Raw genomic sequence first — 22,943 nt, 5'->3', positions numbered from 1 at the left:
TGAAATAAAAAAAAATTAAATTAAATTTTTAATATAAAATTTCCATACTTTTTCAATCAAAACTTTAAAGACTCCTAGATCATGGAAAGTTTCCTTTTTTAACAACCATTAATGCTGTACACAATTCATTGGACAAGCAATTTTACATAATTGTACATTAAAACCTTTCTGAGTAAAAATGCCTATTAAAAAGTAGTTATTAAAATAAATAACACTTCAATGCATGATAATCTGTTAATACTACTTACTGAAATTCAAATCCACTCCAATTTGTTAAAACTAACTGTCCATGTTGATTATAAGTTAGGCCAGTAATACTAGGCTGAGCAAAAGTTGTAATAAATGGCCCCAATGTTTCGAATGCAGCCATCCTTACAGCTCTCAAACGATCCGATAATAATGCTGCACAAACAGGAGCCAATGTAGATTTTCTTGTTTCCAAACGGCATGCGCATGATACAGACATTATGACTTCAGCGCATGCTTTTCTCACTTCCCAATTTTCATCATGGCATAATTTAACAAAACATGGTAACTATAAATAAAAAAAGTTATCACCAAAAATATAATTATTAGAAAAAATTAATGAATATAATATACATTGACATAACAAAATAAGTTAAGCACAATTACATATACTCAACATTCAATACAATACTGTAAAACCTTCTAGCTGCTAAAAAAAATTAACACCGCTATCATATTTTATGAAACAGATAAACATCAGCAAATCATGGACCGTCCCTCCATAAATATTTTTCATTAATGTATTGCTGAGATTTAAATAATAAAATATGAAAAAAAGAAAGAATATAGAATAAAAAAAAAATTCTGAGACTTAACTAATGCTTTAGTCAAATTTATATGACAAATGTGGTCACAAGTTTTATGCAGCTTTCTTTAAGGATTAGTAGTAAATAAATTCAAGATCATTCTAAAAGTGCAATAATGTCAAAAAAAAGCAGAAACACAAATAAAGGAATGATTTAGTTTATTAGACTCTTTATGAAGGAGGTACTGTATGAAAAGCTACCAGTAATCAGACTAGACATGTGTCGTCTAGAAACATATATAACTCGCATATGAAATAAATAATTTTTAAATAAATTTGAAATCACTTCAAATTAATTTTATCAACTTAGTTTAAAAGTATAACTTTGAATAAAATCTAAAATAATATGATTATCCCGTATTGAATGTGGAAAGAAAATAAACCTTATTACAATATATTTAGTGAAATCTTAACATCTACATTTTAAACGACTGGAAAAATCCACTTCTTTACTAAATATAAGCCATATTTTAGGGCAACAGCAGAAAGTGAAGAATTATAATAACAGAGGAGTTTTTAATACAAATTAAAAATTAGTAACTACAGAAAATGGAATTGCACATGTTTATTAAGAAACTAACAAACAGCTCTACACCTGAAAAAACTGAATGCTGCCTTCTCAAACTTCTGTAATATCAGTTTTACTACAAATTCAGTGAAAATATATGTAATGAAATAGTAAAAAATTAATATATGAAAGAAAAATACACCAAGCTGATCAAAACAGTATTTTGATTACAAAGTTCTGATGGAAGTGAAGAAGAAGCTGTGGTAATTTCCTCTGATACTTGGAATCATAAAAATTGTATTCCTAAAAATTAAAAATGGCCACTACATTCAAATAGTTTTTTTTTTTATTCTGTTATTAAGGAACTATATATAAAATTACAATAAAAAAGTAAGTTTTAAGTTTTTTAGAATATCGAATATTCTACGCTTAACTGCAAAGTCCAAAAATCTTTATAACCACAGAGGGCCCTGGCCTGTTTCATGAACTAAATCTCATAAAAAAAAAGTTATAAAATTGCAATAAATAAATTTTCAATAGTAGAGTAGTATCCTGAGATAGTAGAGTTATATCTCTTCGATAATAATGAATTCACTAAATTCAAAACATGCTAAGAGATGTTCCCACATACATATTTCAACTAATATATAAAAGATACCTCGAGCAGGAAAAAAGGCTCAAACCTTGATTCCAGACTTTTACATCTGATAAAAAATCTACTGAATACGCCAATATAATTATTTAAGTCAAGGAAAACAGACTTTCTTTTTTCTTAAACTGACAGGACCCTTAGTGCTGAATGCAGGGAATTTTTCTATTATAAAGACAATACTTCAAGGTACTTTTTCTATTATATAAAAATGCCATGAGTGAGAAATTCCAGAAAGGGAAGAAAGTTTAAACTGGATTAAAAATGAATTTTATGCCAAAATTTATTATGATGATGTGTAAAGCATTTGAGTAAAAAAAGATAATAGAGTAAATCGCTTCGCGACTCATATTCTTGAGAATGGCTGTGCATTTTCAAAAGTAACTTATTTTATATCAAATTGCTAGTATCCAAGTTAAAGTTAAAATAGCTAATAACAACAGCTAATTTCAAGTTTAAAACAGCTGATCATTACACTTTCAGTATTAAATGAGGCGGTAAAAACTTATCTTAAAAAAATAAATTACAAAATTTTTAGTTTTAATATATGCAATTTTTTTAAATAAACAAATTTGTCAATGACTTGTAACATAACTACAAAATGTTAGTTAACTTTAAGTCTTAAATTCTACTAAGATTAATTTTCCATAAACACATCAGCATCATCATAACCCTTGTTTTAGAGTTTTTTTTAACTGTGCTCATTGGCAATTTAAGCACTGTTAAGGCAACATTTTATTTAAAAAACCTTTACAAATTGATTGAATTTTATATAAAATAAGTAAATACTTACCAAAATGTTTTCAGTAACTTGAGGATTAACCGCTGAACAGTATTCACCAAAATTTGCGACACACATTCTTCTAACATTCACCGCTGAATCCATAGATAATGATATGATTCTAGGTACAAAAAATTCTTCAGTAGCTTCACGACCGAGAACATGAGCCATTTTAGTCATCACCTAAAATAATTCATAACAAATAATTAATTTATAAATAAAATTAACATTTGAAAGTAATAATATCTATTGATTTTATTCATGTACTCTACAAGAGATATTGCTTTATAATTAACATCAGTAAGCTATATCTTATGTAATATAATTATTTTAAATGTAATTTTCACATCATGAATAAAAAAAACTCAAGTAAAAAGTATACAATTATTTTATGAATAACACAGCAAACACTTTTGTTTATACATGAACAAAGCAAATGAAAAATTTGTTTATCCTCTATTAAAAACCTCATTTATGATAAATTATTATAATATACTATTAATCTTTTTGTAAACAAGTTCTGTTGATAAAAAAAAATTAATCCAAGTAATAATAAAAATGTATTTTTCATCAACTAACTTTAGTGTTTCAACTAACGTGGTATTCTTAAATAACTATTTAATTCATTTGTGTATAATAAAACTTAATTTCAACAATATAAAAAAATTCACTTCTAAAAAAAAATCACAAAAAATAAATAATTATTCATTTAAACTGTAAAATAAACAGACAAAGTTTTTGACAATTGTATGAGAAATTATATTATAAATATATAATTATATGATAAAAAATATATAAATTTAGATTCAATTATGATACAGAATAGAAATCAGAACAGTTAAGTTTGGGGTGTACTAAGATGACTTACATTTTATTTAGGCTAAAAATACATATCACAAATAAAGATAAAAACTATTTATATTCACACTACATATACTGAAAGTAGTTTTGTTTATACATTACAATGAAAAATTATTGAATTTAAGAAAAAAATTGCAGCACGATTACATTGCACAATATTACAAATATTTAATATTTTCTTTATATTATCTACATTTACTAAAATTCTTTACAAAAGTTTATAACCATTTTATTATAAGAGTTCTAAAGTTTACAAATAACAAACAAACTTTACTTAAAAAAACATAATTTACAAATAAGAAATTAAAATTACCAGTACCATACATGCATTCACAAATACAACATAAAAGAGAACAAAGTAATACAGACAACATTAATAGATATCAAATAACATTCAACATCAGGAAATGACTTGTCTTAATAAATTACTGAGTAATACTTATATTTTTAAAAAGTGCATAATCTATTGAAGATATTAGGTTTTAACTGCTATGTATAAAATATATGTAAGTTACATTTATTAACAAAAATCACCAATGAAACTAGAATGGCTAACCTAATAACTACATAAAATGCTTTTCAAATCCATGCATTAATCATCAGTTACAAAATGCTACTTCAGGTAATGTATTATCTGATAAATATTGTGTTCATAAGAGACCGATTAATATTAATACACTAAAACAACATTCTTAATGAAATTATGTATAAGTGTGTAATTACACACATAAACATATATAATTAAACAAACATGAGCTATTTATTAGTTCAGTTATTTCAAAAAAAGAAGTTAATTAACAGAAATACTTGTATAAGTTAAAATGAATTAAATAAAAATGTAACTTTGTCAATACAAATCCAAACATAAAAAACAAAATCATCTAATGTTAGGAAGTTGTTAAAATATAACTTAATCATAAACGTAATTAATCTAATTATATAAAAGAAAATACACATACATTAAGAGGTTTCATTTCCTCTTTTTATTAAAGGGAGGAACTTTAAATTTTATTAATGCAGGACTTTTAAATTTTTAAAATTTTTCGATTTTTTCTTGCTTTTTAAATAATTCTAATTTTTTGTTACTCTTATTAATTAAATTGGTCTAATGCCTTATTTTTAGTCATGTTAGTTCCACCCTCCAAAGATTCAACTTATGTTGTTGCAAATTTATAATTAATTGAAATAATAACGATATATAAGAATTACAAGTTCAAAATATAATACAAAATAATTTATAGTAAAAATGAAATAAAGACTTATTTATTTGACTGAACCAGTGAATAATAAATATTAAGAATAATTAAACCTAAACTAAACCTAAGGTAAAATTTTTATAACTTATCTTTTTATAACATTTTTTATTTTATTAAAATTGGCTTGAACAAAGATATGAATAAATTTTAACTGAAAACAAAAATTCAAGAAAGGGAAGCAACCAAAACTGGTGGTAACATACACTAATATACAAAACAAAATAAATTTCCTGGTAAAACATTATTGTCATGCTGATATGACTAAACAATTTCCGCATCATACAAGGTTTGATGATAAGAAATATGTGGAATTTTTCAATTTCCCAAGCTATAAGTTCAAATTGTCAAAAAAAAAATTTTCTTGTGTTGGTACGCTTGTCCAATATTGAGTACAGTTCATTGTTGGCTTTTGAAAAGGTATGCATGTATTACGTACGGTCGGCAATTATTAACTTGTGAAAATAGAACAAGGAATTTACATTAAATTTTAGTTTAAGAATGGAATTAAGTGCAGCACCATACTGGAAATGTTGAGTGTTGCTTTTAGCGATTATTTTATTAATAAAGCAAGCATTCAAACATTTCAGAAGGCAGTGAAGACACTGAAGATGATAAGCGCCCTGGACATCCCAGCTTACTAACAACTTATCACAACATTGAAAAATGTGAGGAAAATGTTTATGGATTATCGCCATATCACTATCTGAGAGGTTACTGGTGATGTTGGCATTTCATTTGGCTCATGCCAAGCAATTTTTTCTAATGTCTTCGGTATGAAATATGTGGCAGCAAAATTCGTTCCAAAACTGCTGAATTTTGACCAAAAGCAGTGTTGAATGAACACTGCTCAGGAGTTGCTAAATGAGGTGAACGACGATCCAGAACTGCTCAAACAAATCATAACTAGTGATGAAATATGGATACACACAGGTATGACATTGAAAGTAAGGCTCAATTGTCCTAAAGGAAGCTTCCAGAAGAGCAAAGACCGAAAAAAAAGCTCAAGTTCAACCGAATGAGAAGGTTATGGGCACCGTGTTCTTCAATGTCATTTCAATGGCTTAATGTAACATGAGTTACTGCCACCAGATTGTAGTCAATAAGAAGTACTATGCTGTTTGCGTGAAGCAATTCATAGAAAACAACCGGATTTGTGGTAAAACAATTCATGGCAATTGTACAATAATGTATCTTCTCAAACTACACTTGTGAATTTTTGGCCAAAAACAACATCGTTATGATAACTCAGCCTTCATATGTAAATATGAAGGCTGAGTAAATCACCACAGTACACATGTCTGGTAACAGACATGTGTACTGTGATTTCTTCATATTCCCCAAGCTAACAAAAACCATAAAAGCACATTTGGCCTACATTTTAGAAGTAAACAAAGAAAGAATTGCTGAAGGAGATAAATCCCACACTGAAAACTGCTTTCCAAAAGTACTTCAATGATTAGAATAAATGCTGGCACAAAGGTATTATATTTGAAAAGGAATACTTTGAAGGTGATAAAATTAATATTGATGAATAAAAACATTTTTAAAATAACCTAAAATTCTGTATTTTTTTAATCAAACCTCGTACATGCTATATTCTGTAAGCTTATTAACATCAACATAATCCACGTAACACAAAATACTATTAGTTGTTTAATATTACACTAGGTGTATATGACAGATTTATCAATTAGCTGTCAACAGAAAATACATTTTAGAAGCAATATTGATATTATCTGGTAACACCTAATACTGTAATTATATTCTATTTATTGGCTATCAAAACAGCTTGAATAAAATTGAGACGGTGACTTTAAAATGTTTTTACAAAAAGAAATATCTGTTTATAATCATATTACTAATTTTTATACTATTACATAACAATTATAAATAACGTAAATTAATAATATTTAAATCACAAATAACATTTATAGAAAATAAATAAATAAGCACCTTTCATTTTGAAAATAATACTAATAACTTAAAACTAAATTTTAACAATAGTCCATTGAAGCACAGATGCGAAGAACTTAAAAAATTGATGACAATACAAAGCCTTTACGCTCATCAAAGCTGGCTGTGATATGAAAATTAAACACACGTCACAGTCACTTTGACGAGCTTAATGAACTTTGTTCTTAACAAATTCCTTAAAAACTAGAAAAGAAAGTTATTTACATCAGGAGCTGAATATATAAAGGTAAATATTGAACTTAAATATATATTCACAGAGTAAATGAGATTATATCAAATAAGAAGTACAAAAATAACATAATACAATCATAAAATCTGTACAAGTTGAAAAAAAATCTTGTATTCCGATTGATATGGAAAACATGTAAAAACCTGGGTTATCTACAATCCAGTACTAACTCCTACAAAACACTCTCGCCACATAACTGTTCGACTAAAAATATTACAACCTCAGATATGCATTTCACATTCATTACAGAAAATGATGAGATGCCAGATTGTGAAAAGTGCCAGCTGTTATATAAGCAACTGGAAATAAGGTATCAAAAAGCCATGAAATCAGACACATTACGAGACTGTCTCTTTCTCTGTTTAGCCACCAGAACCACCGTAAGGTATTACTTCATAGGAAGAAGGAGGATATGTTTAAATATAAATGAAATATAGTCTTGTACAGTCACAGGTCGATCATTCCTGAGATGAGTGGTTAATTGAAACCCAACCATCAAAGAACATTGGTATCAAATATCTAGTATTCAAATCGATATAAAAGTAACTGTTTTTACTAGGATTTGAACCTTAAAACTCTCGACTTCAAAATCGGCTGATTTGTTCACTGCTGATTTGACAAGTTCACCACTAGACAAACTCGGTCGATTACTACTACTTAAGACTTTTTCTTTTTCCTGTTTAGCCTCTGGTAACTACCATTCAGATAATACTTAAGAGGATGAATGAGGATGACATATACAAGTGTAAATGAAGTGTAGTCTTGTACAGTCTCAGTTTGACCATTCTCGAGAATGTGGTTAATTGAAATCCAACCACCAAAGAACACCGGTATCCACGATCTAGTATTCAAATCCGTGTAAAAATAACTGCCTTTACTAGGACTTGAATGCTGGAACTCTCTACTTCCAAATCAGCTGATTTGGGAAGATGTGTTTTCACCGCTAGACCAAGCCCTGGTTGAACATTACATCACTTTCAAACAGACAGTGCTAAAATCCTCAACTGAACATCCTTATTTTCTATTCACATGTTTACTTCTATTATTCAAATTACTGTTAATATATATAAGCAATTTTTTTGGCTACAATTAAAGATTAAAATTAAATCACGGTAATTTAATGATATCTTTACTAATTTAAGTAAAGATGTTAACATATAAAATGTTCTTTTAAGAGGGAATTCTATCCTATCGAATGCGATTTGATTTACGCCTTTATATCTTTTATATAACCCACTGATCTAGCGCTCCATAGTTTTATAATAAACAATGTTTTAACACATTGCCAATGCGAACAAAATAATATAAATTAAAATCACACCTAAATGCTTTGGATTCTTCCTTCAAAGCGACAGAATAAATTAACTTCTACAATTCTTTATTACAGGAAAAAGTACTCTGATTTATCAGGGTTAGATTTACGTTCTGTTATTAAAGAAAAAATAAAATCCATATCTCACTGGGCAGTTTTATAAAAACATTAATTTAAGAAATATTAGCTTTTTATAATTATATAAATTCGTTGTAACGTCTACACGATTAGTTTAAACTACAAAATCATGAAGGACAACCAAACAATTTTTTAATTATAAAAGGCCAATATTTCTTAAATTACTTTACAAAACAACCCTGTGAATTATGAATTTTATTTTTTCTTTAGAAAGAACATAAATCTAAACCACCTCATTAATCAAAGTCTAGCTTTTCCCATAATAAATATATTATAATTGTTTGTTTTTTCCCTTATTATTTTGTGGCTGAACTTCAAATAGTGTAGTCATTACTATAGATTTACATTTACATTAAAACAAAGTTCACTCTACAGCATTTTTTTAGCGTTAAAAGATTATAAACAAAGTTCATTTCTAAATTTACAAATGTCAACAGCATATTTTAATTTCACAATTAAAATGTCTTTTTATCACTTCTAATAGGATAAAATAATGTCCCAATAAATTATTATACTGCAGCAAAAATTTTCACTGTTGCTGAACACATTACAACTGTTAAGTGTATTGAATAGATTTCCACAAGGCTATATAACTAGATCATTTGATAATGAGCAGTATTTATTTATATATGCATTAATTAATTGTTAACTTCTAAATGAAAACATGCATGAAAAAAATTACTAAAAAAATAACATTTTTTAACAGTATCTGCAAAATAATGTTTAAAAAAAATTTTATATATACAAATATATAAATGAAATAATATATTTAAAACTAACTACTACTGCTTAATATTAAGTAGTAATGGATTTTTTTTACATACACATACAAAATAAATTATATATGAATTTTTAAGATTTAATTTTTATAAACTTCAAAATACTAAATTAGGATATGTTAATGAATTGCACACAAATTTTCAAAATTTAAGTCAACTGATTCAGATTGTAAGTGTATAGATTAAATGGTTAAAACATAATGAAATAAACTATAGTAGAAACTTGAAAATAAAAAATAACTCTTGAAGAAAATATTAAACTTATTGATAAAATTTATTCTCAATAAGGTATTCTGATATATTTAGATGTGTTCAATGCTGTAGGTACATAAATAGAAAATTTTAAATATAATTACATAATACATTATATTAAAAATAGAGTAGTTGCAGAAATCAAGAAGTCCATACATTGATAAACCAGTAAGACTTCGCTCATCAAAGCTGGCTGTGATATGAAATTTGAAAAAACAGAACACATAACAACCACTTTGTGAGCAAAGGCAAATCAGTTATTTAAGGCTTGAAGGAGTCTTATCTACTTCTCTTCATATATACTGTTCTTCTTCAAATAGTATGCCCTTATGATGACGATGACAACACACATAGCCAGGTACGTCAAAAATGGCTGTGATATGAGACAACAATGAACATTTCACAACCAATTTGACGTCCAGGATATACGTAAATATCTGATATACATTTTCTGGTAAATCAAGTGTCTGATGAGAAGTTCTTTAAGAAAATTTAAGCTACGTTTAACAAAATTACTTAGAAAAAAATTTATTCCATTAAATTATGAACATGGCTTAGTGTAATAATATAACCTTTAGATGTTTCTGATTAATTAAAAACTTCAAATACACTGTTAAAAGTTTTTCTTATATAAAAAAAGAAAACATTGAAATAATAATTTCTTTAAAAAGTATATTATTTCAATCACAATAACAGAAATAAATTTATAGCAGTAATATTTATTTTCAAAATAATATATCTGTAACAAGCAGCGACCAGAAATCAAAACTGATCAGGTTATAAAATAAGACCTCATAACATAATTATGAACAGTTAGAGCTGCCTACAATAAATTATAACAACAATAAACACTAACTAACACAAACATGTAAACAAACAACATTAATGTAAATCATACAAAACTAACAATTAAAACATACAATATCATAGCCAACATAGAAAATTCTAAAAACATAAAACATTAATTATGAAAATTTGAATATAGATGCGTGGGCTTAAGAAAGAACTCATTTGATAACATAGTCATATTGTTACCCAAAATATTTCACATGTTAGCCCTAATTTAAATTACCAAGGCAATGTCACACAACAGATACATTCCACAAGGATGTGATGTACCATTAGTTGGGACTTGCAGCTAAAATAAACGAGTGCATTGCTCCGAGTCATGAGACAACCATTTAAAAAATTATGTTATACAAAACTAAAGCTAAATTATTAAGTAGTTTGAAATTAAGCAATTTATTGTTTCATATACAGAATGATTTCACAATTTCTTTCAAGATTTAAAATTACAACTACTTACCCAACAGAAAATCCAGAAGTAAACGGCGCATACAGATGTTTCGGTGCCCCACAGAGTTCATCAAAGTGGCTGTGATATGAAATTTAAAAAAATCATTTCACAGTCATTTTGACGACTACGTAGCACACAAATTATTGCCATTGCAATCCATTCTCTTCTAGAAGCTGCATCAATATTTTTCTAAAATATCTTGATTCATGTTGTTTAAAACTTCAATAGTACAAATTATATATTTATAATACTGGTACATAATTATCAGGAGAAAAAAGGTAACAATCTAACATAAACAATATTTACTAACAGAAAATAAAAAATAAATAATCTAAATGAGAAAAATAAATATAGTTGATAAGTTTTATTAATTTTACTGCATGAAACATCTGGAAATCGGATAAGAATTGGACAATAACACTATACAGGCATGAATAAAAGGTGCCAGATTAAAATAATTTAAAAAACTAATATATATTAACTAATGTTATAAAAATATTATAATTATTTAACTAATAAATGACTCATATAAACAAAATAAAAGCAACAGGCCTGTACGTCAGAAAAATTTATTTTAATGGTATCAGTTACTTTCACAACATAAACAATTGTAATTAATTAGGGGTAATACAAAAAATTTGTTTATCTACAATTATTTTAAACAAATGTGTAGAAATTTCCCATCTAATGAAGAAATATGGTAGCATTTTCAATAAATTTGGTATGCAATAAAAAAAATCCAACAAAATGTATATAGATTCAATGTCTAATCATGTGTGAATCTATATCACTGCTTTTTATTGTCTTCTGGACAAAATCAGTTTTAGTAATACTACACAGGAAAATTAATTTACTCTTATCTTAAATATGTAACATGAAATAATAGTTTATTTTTCTAATCATGTACAGGGCTAAAAGTGCAATTCCTTAAGATTTCTAAAAAATCATATGTTATTTAAAGTGTTTCAAAATAAATATTGGGGGCTTTAATGATATGTAATATTTCTTAAGTTTCATGTACATTGATTAAAATGAATTGTTTCATGTACCTTCCACTTGAAAGCACAAGTAGGAAAGATGATGACCCCAAACAGAAAGTGTTCTGTATTGCAGTTTGCGAAGAGTGAATCTGTAATTACCGTTCAATGTGCATTCCGTTGTGTTCCCCGAAGTGAAAATAACATTCATAGATGGTAAAATAATTTGAAACCAATGGCTGTATTTGTAAAGGGAGAAGTACTGAATGATCAAGTGGGTCCGAAGACAATTTTATGTCTTTTGTGCACAGTCCTAGGATATCTTAGGATATCCTAGGCCCCAGCCGTAAATTAGCAATTCCAGTGACATCTGTGTGCAGGATTTAAAAAACTTTTACAAGTGTCCATATCATTTACAACTATTACAAGCTCTAAAGCGTAGAGATTATGGTTTGCATGCTTGCTTTCTGATTGAAATGGTAAACAGAGACGATGAAGACTGTCATATTCAGTGACAAATCAACACTTCATGTTAATGGAAAAATAAACATTTGTAATGTACATATCTGGGAATCAAAAAATTCTCATAAAATATTGCTGTGTGAATAAGAAAACCCAAAACTGAATGGTTTTTTGTGCAGATCCCGAAAAAGTTTACCAGTGTTCTTTTTCACGGAAGCAAGTGTCTGGAATAAACTATCTTGATATGTTACAACTATGGATCTTTTCTTAACTGCAATGAGAATCACAGAATTATATTTGGCAATAAGATGGTGTACCACCTTAACTGGCATAATGCTGTGTATGATCAGTTGAATGAATTCTCCCTGACAAGGGCTTGTTTGCTGTTGCCTTAACGTTTGACTTTTTTCCTGTGTGACTAAATCTACCCAACTGCATCTGACCTACCCAACTTGAGACACAGAACTGAAGCAGCTATCGCATCAACTGCTACAGACTTGCTGATTAAAGTATGGAATGAACTTTCCTATCAGCTGCAAGTGCGTCGTGTGACTAACTGTCTTAAAATTGAACATTTATAGGAAAAACTGTTGCTCTTTCATTTCATATATAATTCAAAAATGTAAGTAAAACTTATTACATAACTTTAAAACATCGATATTCATTTAGAACCCACTATTTTTATTTATTAGAAAAACCAGGGCGACACTAAATAATAATAGTCACGATGTTGAATAGCAATGAAAATGCCTGACCAGGGTTTCCAGAAGAAAAAATAACACTACCCCATCAGAGATTGGCTGTAATTTAGATTATGCTATATTAAAATTATATATAATTTTTCTTAATATAAAAAGCAAAATTTTACACAAAAAATTTTGCTGTATAACCAATAATAATAATAACTTAAACTTTATATAGAAAACAGATCAAAGCACTTATAATAAAAACTATTTATCAGGTACAACACAAATAGACAATGAATGAATAGTCTTATAAATTCTTGTTAAATGCATGAAATAAGTACATGAAAAAACTTCAGATTCCTTCTTACTTTTATTTATTATTACTACTACACAAAAGGTATGGAATGCATTACTCTGCACTTTTGTCCATCAATAGATTTTCGTGATTTTTTAAAATGAGAACACAAATTCAAATGCATAGTGGAAAAAACTAATTACAGAAAATTTTATACCTATATATAAACAAAATGGTAGATGGCATGTTAATATAAATAAGATACTTAATGGTCTATTTAAAAATTTTTTTTTTCTTCATTTTACTGCAAATAGGAAGACACCTTTTCTATTTAAATATAATTCTAAATAATTCAGCAAATTAATATAAGCGAATAAAATGTCTACATTTACAATGTGAAAAAAATTTGATTGATTTAGTTTATATTAAAGTAATATTGTGGCAATTTCCATTCTCCCATTCAGCTAAAATGTTTAATATAACAACTGTAATCTAAACTTAATTTTAAAAGGAAGACAAAGATTATTCATAGACCACAAATATTTAAGAGGGAAATAAAAGAGAGAAATTAAAACTTCTTATAACAATATATTAACTGTTAATAAATGCTGGGTAGTTTTAGTAAATATAAGACTGCTATAAAAAATTATAAAATTTATAATAGGTACTCAATATGTTCCCCCCATTTAAGGTAATGCAGGAATAGAAACCTCTGCTAATCAAAACCATATGGTTTTGATTTTTGTTTAAACTAAAAAATGTAACATCTTAAAGATACATAAAGCAACTTGACTCATTAACACCCAGAAAAACCTGCTAAAGATAAAAATTTATATACAGGTTCTTCTTGCAGTGGAGCACTTCCACTGTAAGAAGAACCTGTATGTAAATTTTAGTGTGCACTACACTAAGAAAGAACGTTTTTGAAATTTCAAATTTAAAAAGTAAAATAAGTAACAAAATTTATTATTTTCTTTAATTTTTCTGTAACAAATGAAGAAATCAACTTGATTTTTTGTGTATGTAATATTCATACGAATATGTAAAAACTAATTTCTAGATTCTTGAAATGCCAAGTTTAAAAGGTTAAAATTGTATTCTGAATTTTTTTTAATTTCTCAGTACAAGAAATAAAAATATCTATAAGATTTTTGGTATTTTTTGTTAAAATCTAAAACTAGTTTCTAGATTTTTCAAAATTCGACCTTGAAAGAGGTGAAGAAAGGTAAAGTAAAATCAACAATGATTGCAAATTTTCCAAATTTCTTCCTACACTAAACAAGATATTCACTAGACTAGACTTGCCTTGCCTTGCAAATACTCTTCAGATAAATATCTAAATACCATCTTTAGGTAATTTGAATTTCAGTTTTTTTACGGGTTCAATGGTGTATGGCAGTGTCTGTTAACCAACACAGCCATTGTTACTGTGTGTAATGCGACTGGCTGCATATACCTCCGGTTACTTAACTTAAAAAAAAAAAAGAAAAAAGAAAAAGAAATGAAGTAAAATTCTCTCCAAGTGCTACTTGTTGGGTAACACTAAGAGCCAACCGAGTAAAATACATTTTTACACTAATATTTTAAGATGGAGGCCAACTGTTTTGAAACTCACATTCTTAAATCACTCAAAGTTTTGGGTCCTGTACTGACCAACTGTTGCCATGAAGAAATTACAACACATTGATATTTTTTTATAAATTGAACAAGATTTAATTTTTTGAAAGCTTTGAACATTATTTAATTCTCACAAGGACAAGTTAAATGAACATATCGGGGTCCAAGGGGCAGAGCCCACTGGTTAGAAGGGAAGGGTGAGCGAAGCGAGCCATGATCTGATAAATACTCTCAGACTGCGATGGGAAACCCAAGAAACCATTTAGTGTCAGGGACGCTAGTATGTATGCATGTACATACCTGGACACATATGTGTGTGAAGAGAGAGAATGAACACTTGCCCAAATTTTTTTAATTCTCTCTTAGGCTCTACCCTACCACTCAATTATGTGTAATGTTATTTAAACAAATAGGCAACATTTTGCTGACATGGTTTAAACATTCTTCCCTGCAGTGGATGTCTGTCGAAAAATACAATGAATTTTAATAAGATAAATATTATTTTACTTTCAAGATGACTATTGAAAACACAAAAAGCAAAACAAAGAGATGTTCCAGACATGTATAAATATTAAATTTTATCATCAACATGTCAACCTTCATGTTTTTACTTCCTTATACGAAGTAAAGGAAATATTGTGATCACAAAAAAATTCAGTTTTCAAATTGCAATGGAAATATCAATTTGGACTAGTCTTGGCATGATGTCTCCACAAACGTACATATGTATCTCGCATAACTAAAAAACAATTAGTCGTAGGATGTTGAAATTTTTAATTTAGGACTGCTGTAAAATGTAGTTGTGCAAATTTCAACGGTATAATATTGTTGAACCAATGAAAATAAGTACTACTTATTTTCATTGATTATAGAGTTATAGCCACATGAAATTCTAATTAATGACATATTTGTATCTTACAAGGGCATATCGGTTCAAATCAGACTTCATCTACATTTTTTTTAATTTAAATATATTGATTCATTAAAAATTACCCAAAGAGAAAAATGATTCTAAATATGTAAAAAAATTATTCAAAAAAAAGAAAAAATATCAGAAGTTATTAATGAAATAAAATTATATAAACTTTTCATTTTTTTCAAATGTGTATATGCAATTTAATAGGCATACAAGGAAGTCATGTGGTATCCACATCCATTTTTTCATGTATATATTTCAAAAATAATCTGCTAACTGTCTAATCAATGAATAGACGCCACTTGAGTATTTTCTAAGAAAAGTAATATGGTATATTATATAAGCCTGTTTATTGTTTAATGAAAATAACCCATTATTTTAACCTTTACATAACCCTTACATATGTGCTGATAAAATCCCATCTTATCATTTGAAAAAGTGCAATTTCAATTTTTTTAATCCTATCAGTTAAGAAATTTAAAAATTATAAAAATTTTTGTTGTGAGAAAAATTATGAGATTCTGAAAAATAATTGTTAACTTCTACAACACAGTAAAAGTAAACTGCGCTTTAAATTGTACCTTGCATCCTCCAATCTGACGAATTTCTCCATCTGACACAATAAATGAAAGTCGTTACCAGATTATTATTATTATTATTATATGATAGAGAATAAGTAAAATCAATTTCTCCGAACTATCCTCCACACAATAATTACAAATATGATTGGAAAAAAGTTTAATAATAAAAATTCACAAGTGACGCCTGTACAAAATACTACCTTTTTTCTTTAAAAAATTATTAATTTCTAAACGAGTGTAAATATAAATAGTATTCAAATGAAAAAATTTTGAATTGAAATAAACTGTAGACAGAATTATTGGTGTCATGCTCATCAAAGCTGGCTGTGATAGCAATGTAAAACCTCTATGACAAACCGGCTTTGATGGCACAAAACCAATCACAAATATCTTTATCACAGTAGCGATACAGACAATACACAAGAAAAAATCCATATAAGCTGCAACACAATGCAGTAGTCTTCTTTAATATCAGAAGTCATCGGAGGAGGTCGCATGAAAGACAAGGTAGTGAGATACTACTCAAAAATACATCTCACTACCCATGTCTTTCACGAAAACTTCTCCAAAACAATTCTTCATTAAGCAGCATAATAAGTCACCAGCAGCAGGAAAATAATACAAATGTTGCAAAGAGAATTTGATCTCCTGGATATCATTACAATAATAAATAATACTAATTCTATAGTAATATCTTTAATTTAATCTTTATTTTTAAACTTATTTCAATGAGTGTATATTTGATTAGAGCACCCATTTAATTAGCAAGAACAAAAAATTAAATCTGGTCATATAACTTGGCAAAAATCATGACTTTCCGCCGAAATTTCATTTTAATTGAACTGAGATCTTGATTTCTAATAAGATAATTCATTGAATTTGTTAACAAAAAATGTAATGACAATTTTCTTTTCATTAATAATTCACGGCTTGTAATCTTCCTAACAAAAACAAACGCACACTGAACTTTTGCATACTGTAAAAATTACAAGTACCAGTAATCAGCCACGTCACATGGTCATGTTCTTCTGGCATATGTATTTTTCCATCCAATACGGCAAATATTAAACTGTTTCTCTTTAAATCGGTACCTGTTGCACATATAACATATTTCTTATGAAAGTTTAATTGAATTTAAAACTGTATCAGTATCACAGATTCAGTTTTAAGTACGGGTCTTGAAAAAAAAAAGTTTAAATAAGAAATAATTAGCTTTCCAAATCGCCTACAATTATTTTTTGCTCACTGAATAAAATTTAGAAAATAATTTATTACAACTGCTATTCGACAGAAACAGAACTACTCCTACAAAAAAAAATAAAAATGTAACTACTGATCAAACTATTTTCAAAAATTAATTTTGATATCCTTAACAGAAATATTTTTTTTTTAAAACTATTGTAATCCTTACATTATAAAATTAAAAATTTCCATTAGTAATTTAACAAATTATGTGGCCTATAACTGAGACAATCATAAAAACTCAAATAACAATGAAACTGTCTCTGCTCTCTTTTAATCCTTCTTTTCAGATATACACAAAATATTAATAGAAGTTATAGTTTCCAAAACAACAAATTTCAATATATAAATTTTTTATAACAGTTTAAAAATTAAACTGGTATCTTACATATTTATATGTCAATGGATGAAAAAAAAAGTGAAATCGGTAATTATAATTGAATAATTATAAATTAATATTTTTACATCAATTGCACTTGAAAATTATCAATGCCAACCACACAAGCAGGCTGTACCGGCTTTAATCAATACAAACGTATTTTGTGGCAACTTTATCACATATCTCAATATTACACAAATTAATTTATCAAACATCAACGTTATGAAGAAAAAATTAAATTCTACATCCAGCAACTGAAATTAACATTTTAATTACATTCACTTTTTTTAACACATGCAACATTTCATATTCTTATCATAACTCATTATTATTAGTACTAATTTTTTCAATTAAGAATTCTGGTTTTTTTAAAGCATTAACAAAGTATGGTGAAAATATAACTTAACATCAATTAGATAAGTAAGGTAATATAACAAACAATTGAGGAAGATCATCCTCTAAAATTTTAAAATAGATATACATAAAAAACCTATACCATATTTTTCTTAATAAAACATAATATTAATTAATAAATTTAAGGTAAACAAAATTCTAGGTTGTATTATACCAGTATTTAACTCAGATAGTAATTCCAAAATGTTTTCATATAAGTTTTAACTGTCACCATCAGTTTTAACAATATGATATGGCAATAAAACTGATTGTGACAGGTTAAATGGCATTAAATATTGGCTCGCTTGTAAATTCAGGTTAACAAAATAAAAGTTGCACTAATGCTTTCTTCTCAGTGAACCCATTTTAAAATGCTACCATATTCAATTATATTTTAAAACATCTCGAGGCAAAGCTGCTAGCAGGGATTATTTTCAAGCACAGAAAAGTTTTGAATAGAGGAACCGACTAAATGTGATCTGTAGATTACATAAAACTTTACTGGAAAAAAGTTTCCTTGCAGTTAATGAGTGATTTTATGTATTAATCCCGACTTTAACACTGTTCTTGTTATTCTGGGGAAGGACTACTCAACAATAAATTCATAAACAATTAAGAATAAATAATTTGCCGGTAACAGTGAGCGAATGATTCTAAGCAGTCTGCCATAAAAAAAACTAATGACCTATCAATTATAAACATTTATAGACTATGAAAAAAAACCGAAAATGAATTACTGGATAATGCAATCATGGAAATTGCAAATATTTGTAATATTATAACCAATTCCAACATATAACAACACTTCAGCAGAGAAAAACACCTGCAACATGCAATAAGGAAAAAAACAATAACATACACTGATAGCAATCGAGTAGCATTCTGGTGATGACTGTGTTGAGCGAGTTAAATCGATTATCACCGGACATATATCACGTTTAACAACATCTTGATCTATAAAATTTTGCGTCCGTAATACATGTAAACATTCTTGTGTAGCTTTCCTCACCTGAAATTCATATATAATAATTAAAAGTATAAAACATAAAAACTACAAGCAGGTCAAAAGAAATATATTAGAATAAATATTTCTCAATATAACCATGTATTTATTCTGGTAGGAATTAAAATTAATCCAGATCGTTAATCATTGGTTTTGAACACAAACCCCTTTTCCTCAACTGCATCTTAGCTTATTTTCCATTAATGGTTCTGCTGGTGCCGATCTGACCCCACTGAGTTTTCCATGCAGAGAACCAATACTTTCTTAATATATCATGTTGTCGGTGGGGGGGGGGGGGGCTGTGAACAGACTAGGCAAATCAGTTTCCTGTCTTGTGGCCACATAACATATACTGATACAATAACTTCCTAATTCTGAACCCCACAGTATCAGATAAAGCAATATTAATATTACAAAATCCCAATGTAAAGCAGTTTTCGAAACAATCAATCTGGCAAAATATTAGAAGAAATATATATAAACTGCAACAGCAGATGTTAAATAATCCATAAGGATTATTTAACATAAAGAAACATAAAGGGAAGGGAAAGATTCTCTTAAGAAATATTATTTTAATCCAATGATATCAATCTCATGTTCAATAGAACAGAAGTTTTAGTAACATATTTTAACAGAATATAAGAATAAAATATTTTTTAATTGTAATCCTGCCAATGAAAATCAAACAGTTGAAGCCCATGTTTAGCTGTTATAGTTTTCTAACTGAGAAAATAACAAATTAGGATAAAATATTATTTGTCCTGAAATTATTTAGTTAAAATAATTCAACAAGCAAAAAACAAATAATTTACAGTTTTAAGAAGTGGAGGAAAATGGCTAGCAAAATTTGATTTTATAACACTGCGGTTGAGAAAAATACTGTTAAGTATGTAATGCTTCTGTATTTAAAAATCTCTTATTAAAATACTTTATTGAAAATGTAACACCTTATAACATTCAGAATGATTTCTTGATAAAATAAAGCTTAATTTAATTAATGTATATTTTTTTGTTATATTGTTAACACCCCCCCCCCCCAAACACACACACACAAATATGTAATAATTCCAATGCAAACAGTCAAACAATTTCTGTCTTCGTAATAGGAGGATCAAATATAATCTAGAAGTTCCTTGGAAACCATCACCACCACTACATGGTGTATGATCAAATGGTTGTGAGAATGTGTGAGGAGGCCAGTGGGCGTGTCTACTCACTGTAGTTATGCATATCTTATGCCATGGCTCTGTTAATCCCTAAAGGATGAGTGAATAACCCATATCTGGTGCCACTGCTCAGTCCACTATCATATATTTTTAACAAACCAAACATTACACAGGGTGATGTTTTGCAAAGATTACATGCAGCTTGGCGACACACATTACCAAAACAAATGTTAGTGTGGTATAAATTGTTCTCTGGTTGTCATAAGCGTTCCAGATTTGACTTGCCCAAGTTAACATAACCAATTCAAATTCGTTATGTCCAAACAAATTCATTAATTTAGGACTTTTTTGAACGTGATTGACAAAATTTCTGTAAAATCTTAGATAAGTTAAGAGTAATGTCTCAAAGTGAAATAAGTTTTGAAAAATTTCTGAAAACATTACCCACATTTTTTAATTTGCCAAAATACTTTTGGTTCTATATTAAAGAAACGAGGATGTTTTAAATAGCATTTGTACCTAAGATGAGGTACAGGTGTACCACTACACTTCTGAAATGAAGCATTTAAATTGGGCAATGTTCTCTTGCTGCCAGTAATATCTGTAAAAAAAAATTGACTTAAAATTTTAAACCCTTCACCACAAATACAAAAAATAATCAGGACATAAGATAAAGAAAAAGAAAATAAATACAGTAACTTTGGGATTCAAAATCATTTTGTCTGAAGGAAGTTGTGAGATATGGATCACAGAAGATATGAAAATAAAATGTAATATCAATGCAAGGACATAAACACATATATTACTTTTTCCAATCAACTAGTAATTTTTAATAAATTACTTAATTTATTAGCAAGTGGTTATTATTGTTTTAATATAGTATATTGTTTGAGTTATTACTATAACCGTAATTCTGGTTGTAATAAACATAATTCTAGGAAAAAAAATTTCTCTTAGATGCTGACAAATATTATTGTAATAAAGAACAAATACTAACCTTAATACTAACAGAACCTCATCTTAAAACATACATGTGGTGTGGAAAAGGCAGCAGGCAATGCAAATCTCTAATGTAGCCATAGGCTACAAAATGGACTCTGTTCCACACCTACAGTAGAATTTGGAAAACCAAGTCTGTCATCCTACCATAGGACAAAAAAAGTTCATAAAAGAAGTGTGTGCTTTTGGATAGTTATTGGTGGATAGACAAAAGCCGAAGTCCTAGCCATAAAGATTCAGAATGAACACTTTTATTTGCAAAGTTGTACTGGTAGAGATGTAAAACAAAAAATTTCAAATTTTAGCACTTTACACCTAATGAAAAGTGCACTATTAAAGGGGGAAAAGTTATCTTTTTTTTTGGGGGGGGGGAGAGTTAAAATAAAACGCCAGTGTTATAATCACCTAGAACTTTTTTTAATGAAATGGCAGAATAACACTAAAATAATAAAACTAAATAAGGCTTAAAACTAATATAAATTATATAATAAAAAAATTAAAATTAAGTTAAAACAAAAGTTAAAAAAGTGAAATAAAACTCAAAACTAATATCACAGATGGAGTCTTTAAAATATAAAAGCTAAAATAATAGAAAAGGAAACTTTTTGACAGAACCAAAAAAATCAAAAATTGAAAGTAAGGGAAAAAATTATCAAAAACTCTTCTAGCGTAAAAAATATATAAAACAACATTAAATTTTGTGCAGTACTACAGAAAAACAAAAACATCCGGTCCAAAATTTCATTACCATTGTACAAGATACCACGGATGTTTCAGGGTAGATTAAATTTGACACCGCATAACATATGCAGTCTATGAGTATGTGGTGAACAGTCATGCGGCAGTTGCATCGTGTGCATGTCCTCCTGTGTGACCCTCACATGTCCTATTCGCAATTGGCAGAGGACTACTTCTTCATGTCGAGTTTTTCTGCATCATGAGTCCCATGCCAACACAGAATCTTTAATCTGCCGGAGTTTATTATCGACGGTAGTCGTCCAGTCACCTTGCCACCTTGCTCTCAGTGATTGTTTTACAAGATTAATAAAATCAGAGGTAGTGTGGTGAAAGGAGGCTGAATACATGTTTCTTTTGCAGCATAATCTGCTTGTTCATTACCTGGAATCCCTACGTGGCTAGGGACCCAGCATAAACTTACTTCTGTGTTGCAATTATTCAACTCTGTGATAGCATTGTAAATTTCAATGACGATAGGATGTTTAGAATAAATGTTTTCTAACGCCTGGAGAGCACTACACGAGTCATTGCAAATAAGAATGTTCCTATATTTAGGGCTAATGATATTGAAATATTTAAAGTCAGTTCAAATATTGCTGTGAGTGGAAAAACAATAGGAAG

General features: G+C 28.1%; 1 protein-coding gene across 2 annotated transcripts in view; it reads right to left on the bottom strand.

The window, feature by feature from the left end:
* LOC142328667 (serine/threonine-protein phosphatase 4 regulatory subunit 1-like) overlaps positions 1 to 22,943 on the bottom strand; it is a 343,237-nt gene that overhangs the window by 20,733 nt on the left and 299,561 nt on the right. For both annotated transcript variants that reach the window (XM_075372572.1, XM_075372571.1), the window contains 3 exons: positions 19,276 to 19,425; positions 2,783 to 2,953; positions 249 to 535 (listed from right to left, as the gene is read on the bottom strand). In XM_075372572.1, the coding sequence (XP_075228687.1) occupies positions 249 to 535; positions 2,783 to 2,953; positions 19,276 to 19,425 (608 nt within the window). The remainder of the gene's footprint in view (positions 1 to 248; positions 536 to 2,782; positions 2,954 to 19,275; positions 19,426 to 22,943) is intronic.

Source organism: Lycorma delicatula, chromosome 8, assembly GCF_047948215.1.
Source record: "Lycorma delicatula isolate Av1 chromosome 8, ASM4794821v1, whole genome shotgun sequence".
Lineage (NCBI taxonomy): Eukaryota > Metazoa > Arthropoda > Insecta > Hemiptera > Fulgoridae > Lycorma > Lycorma delicatula.
This window is presented reverse-complemented; position numbering and strand designations above follow the sequence as displayed.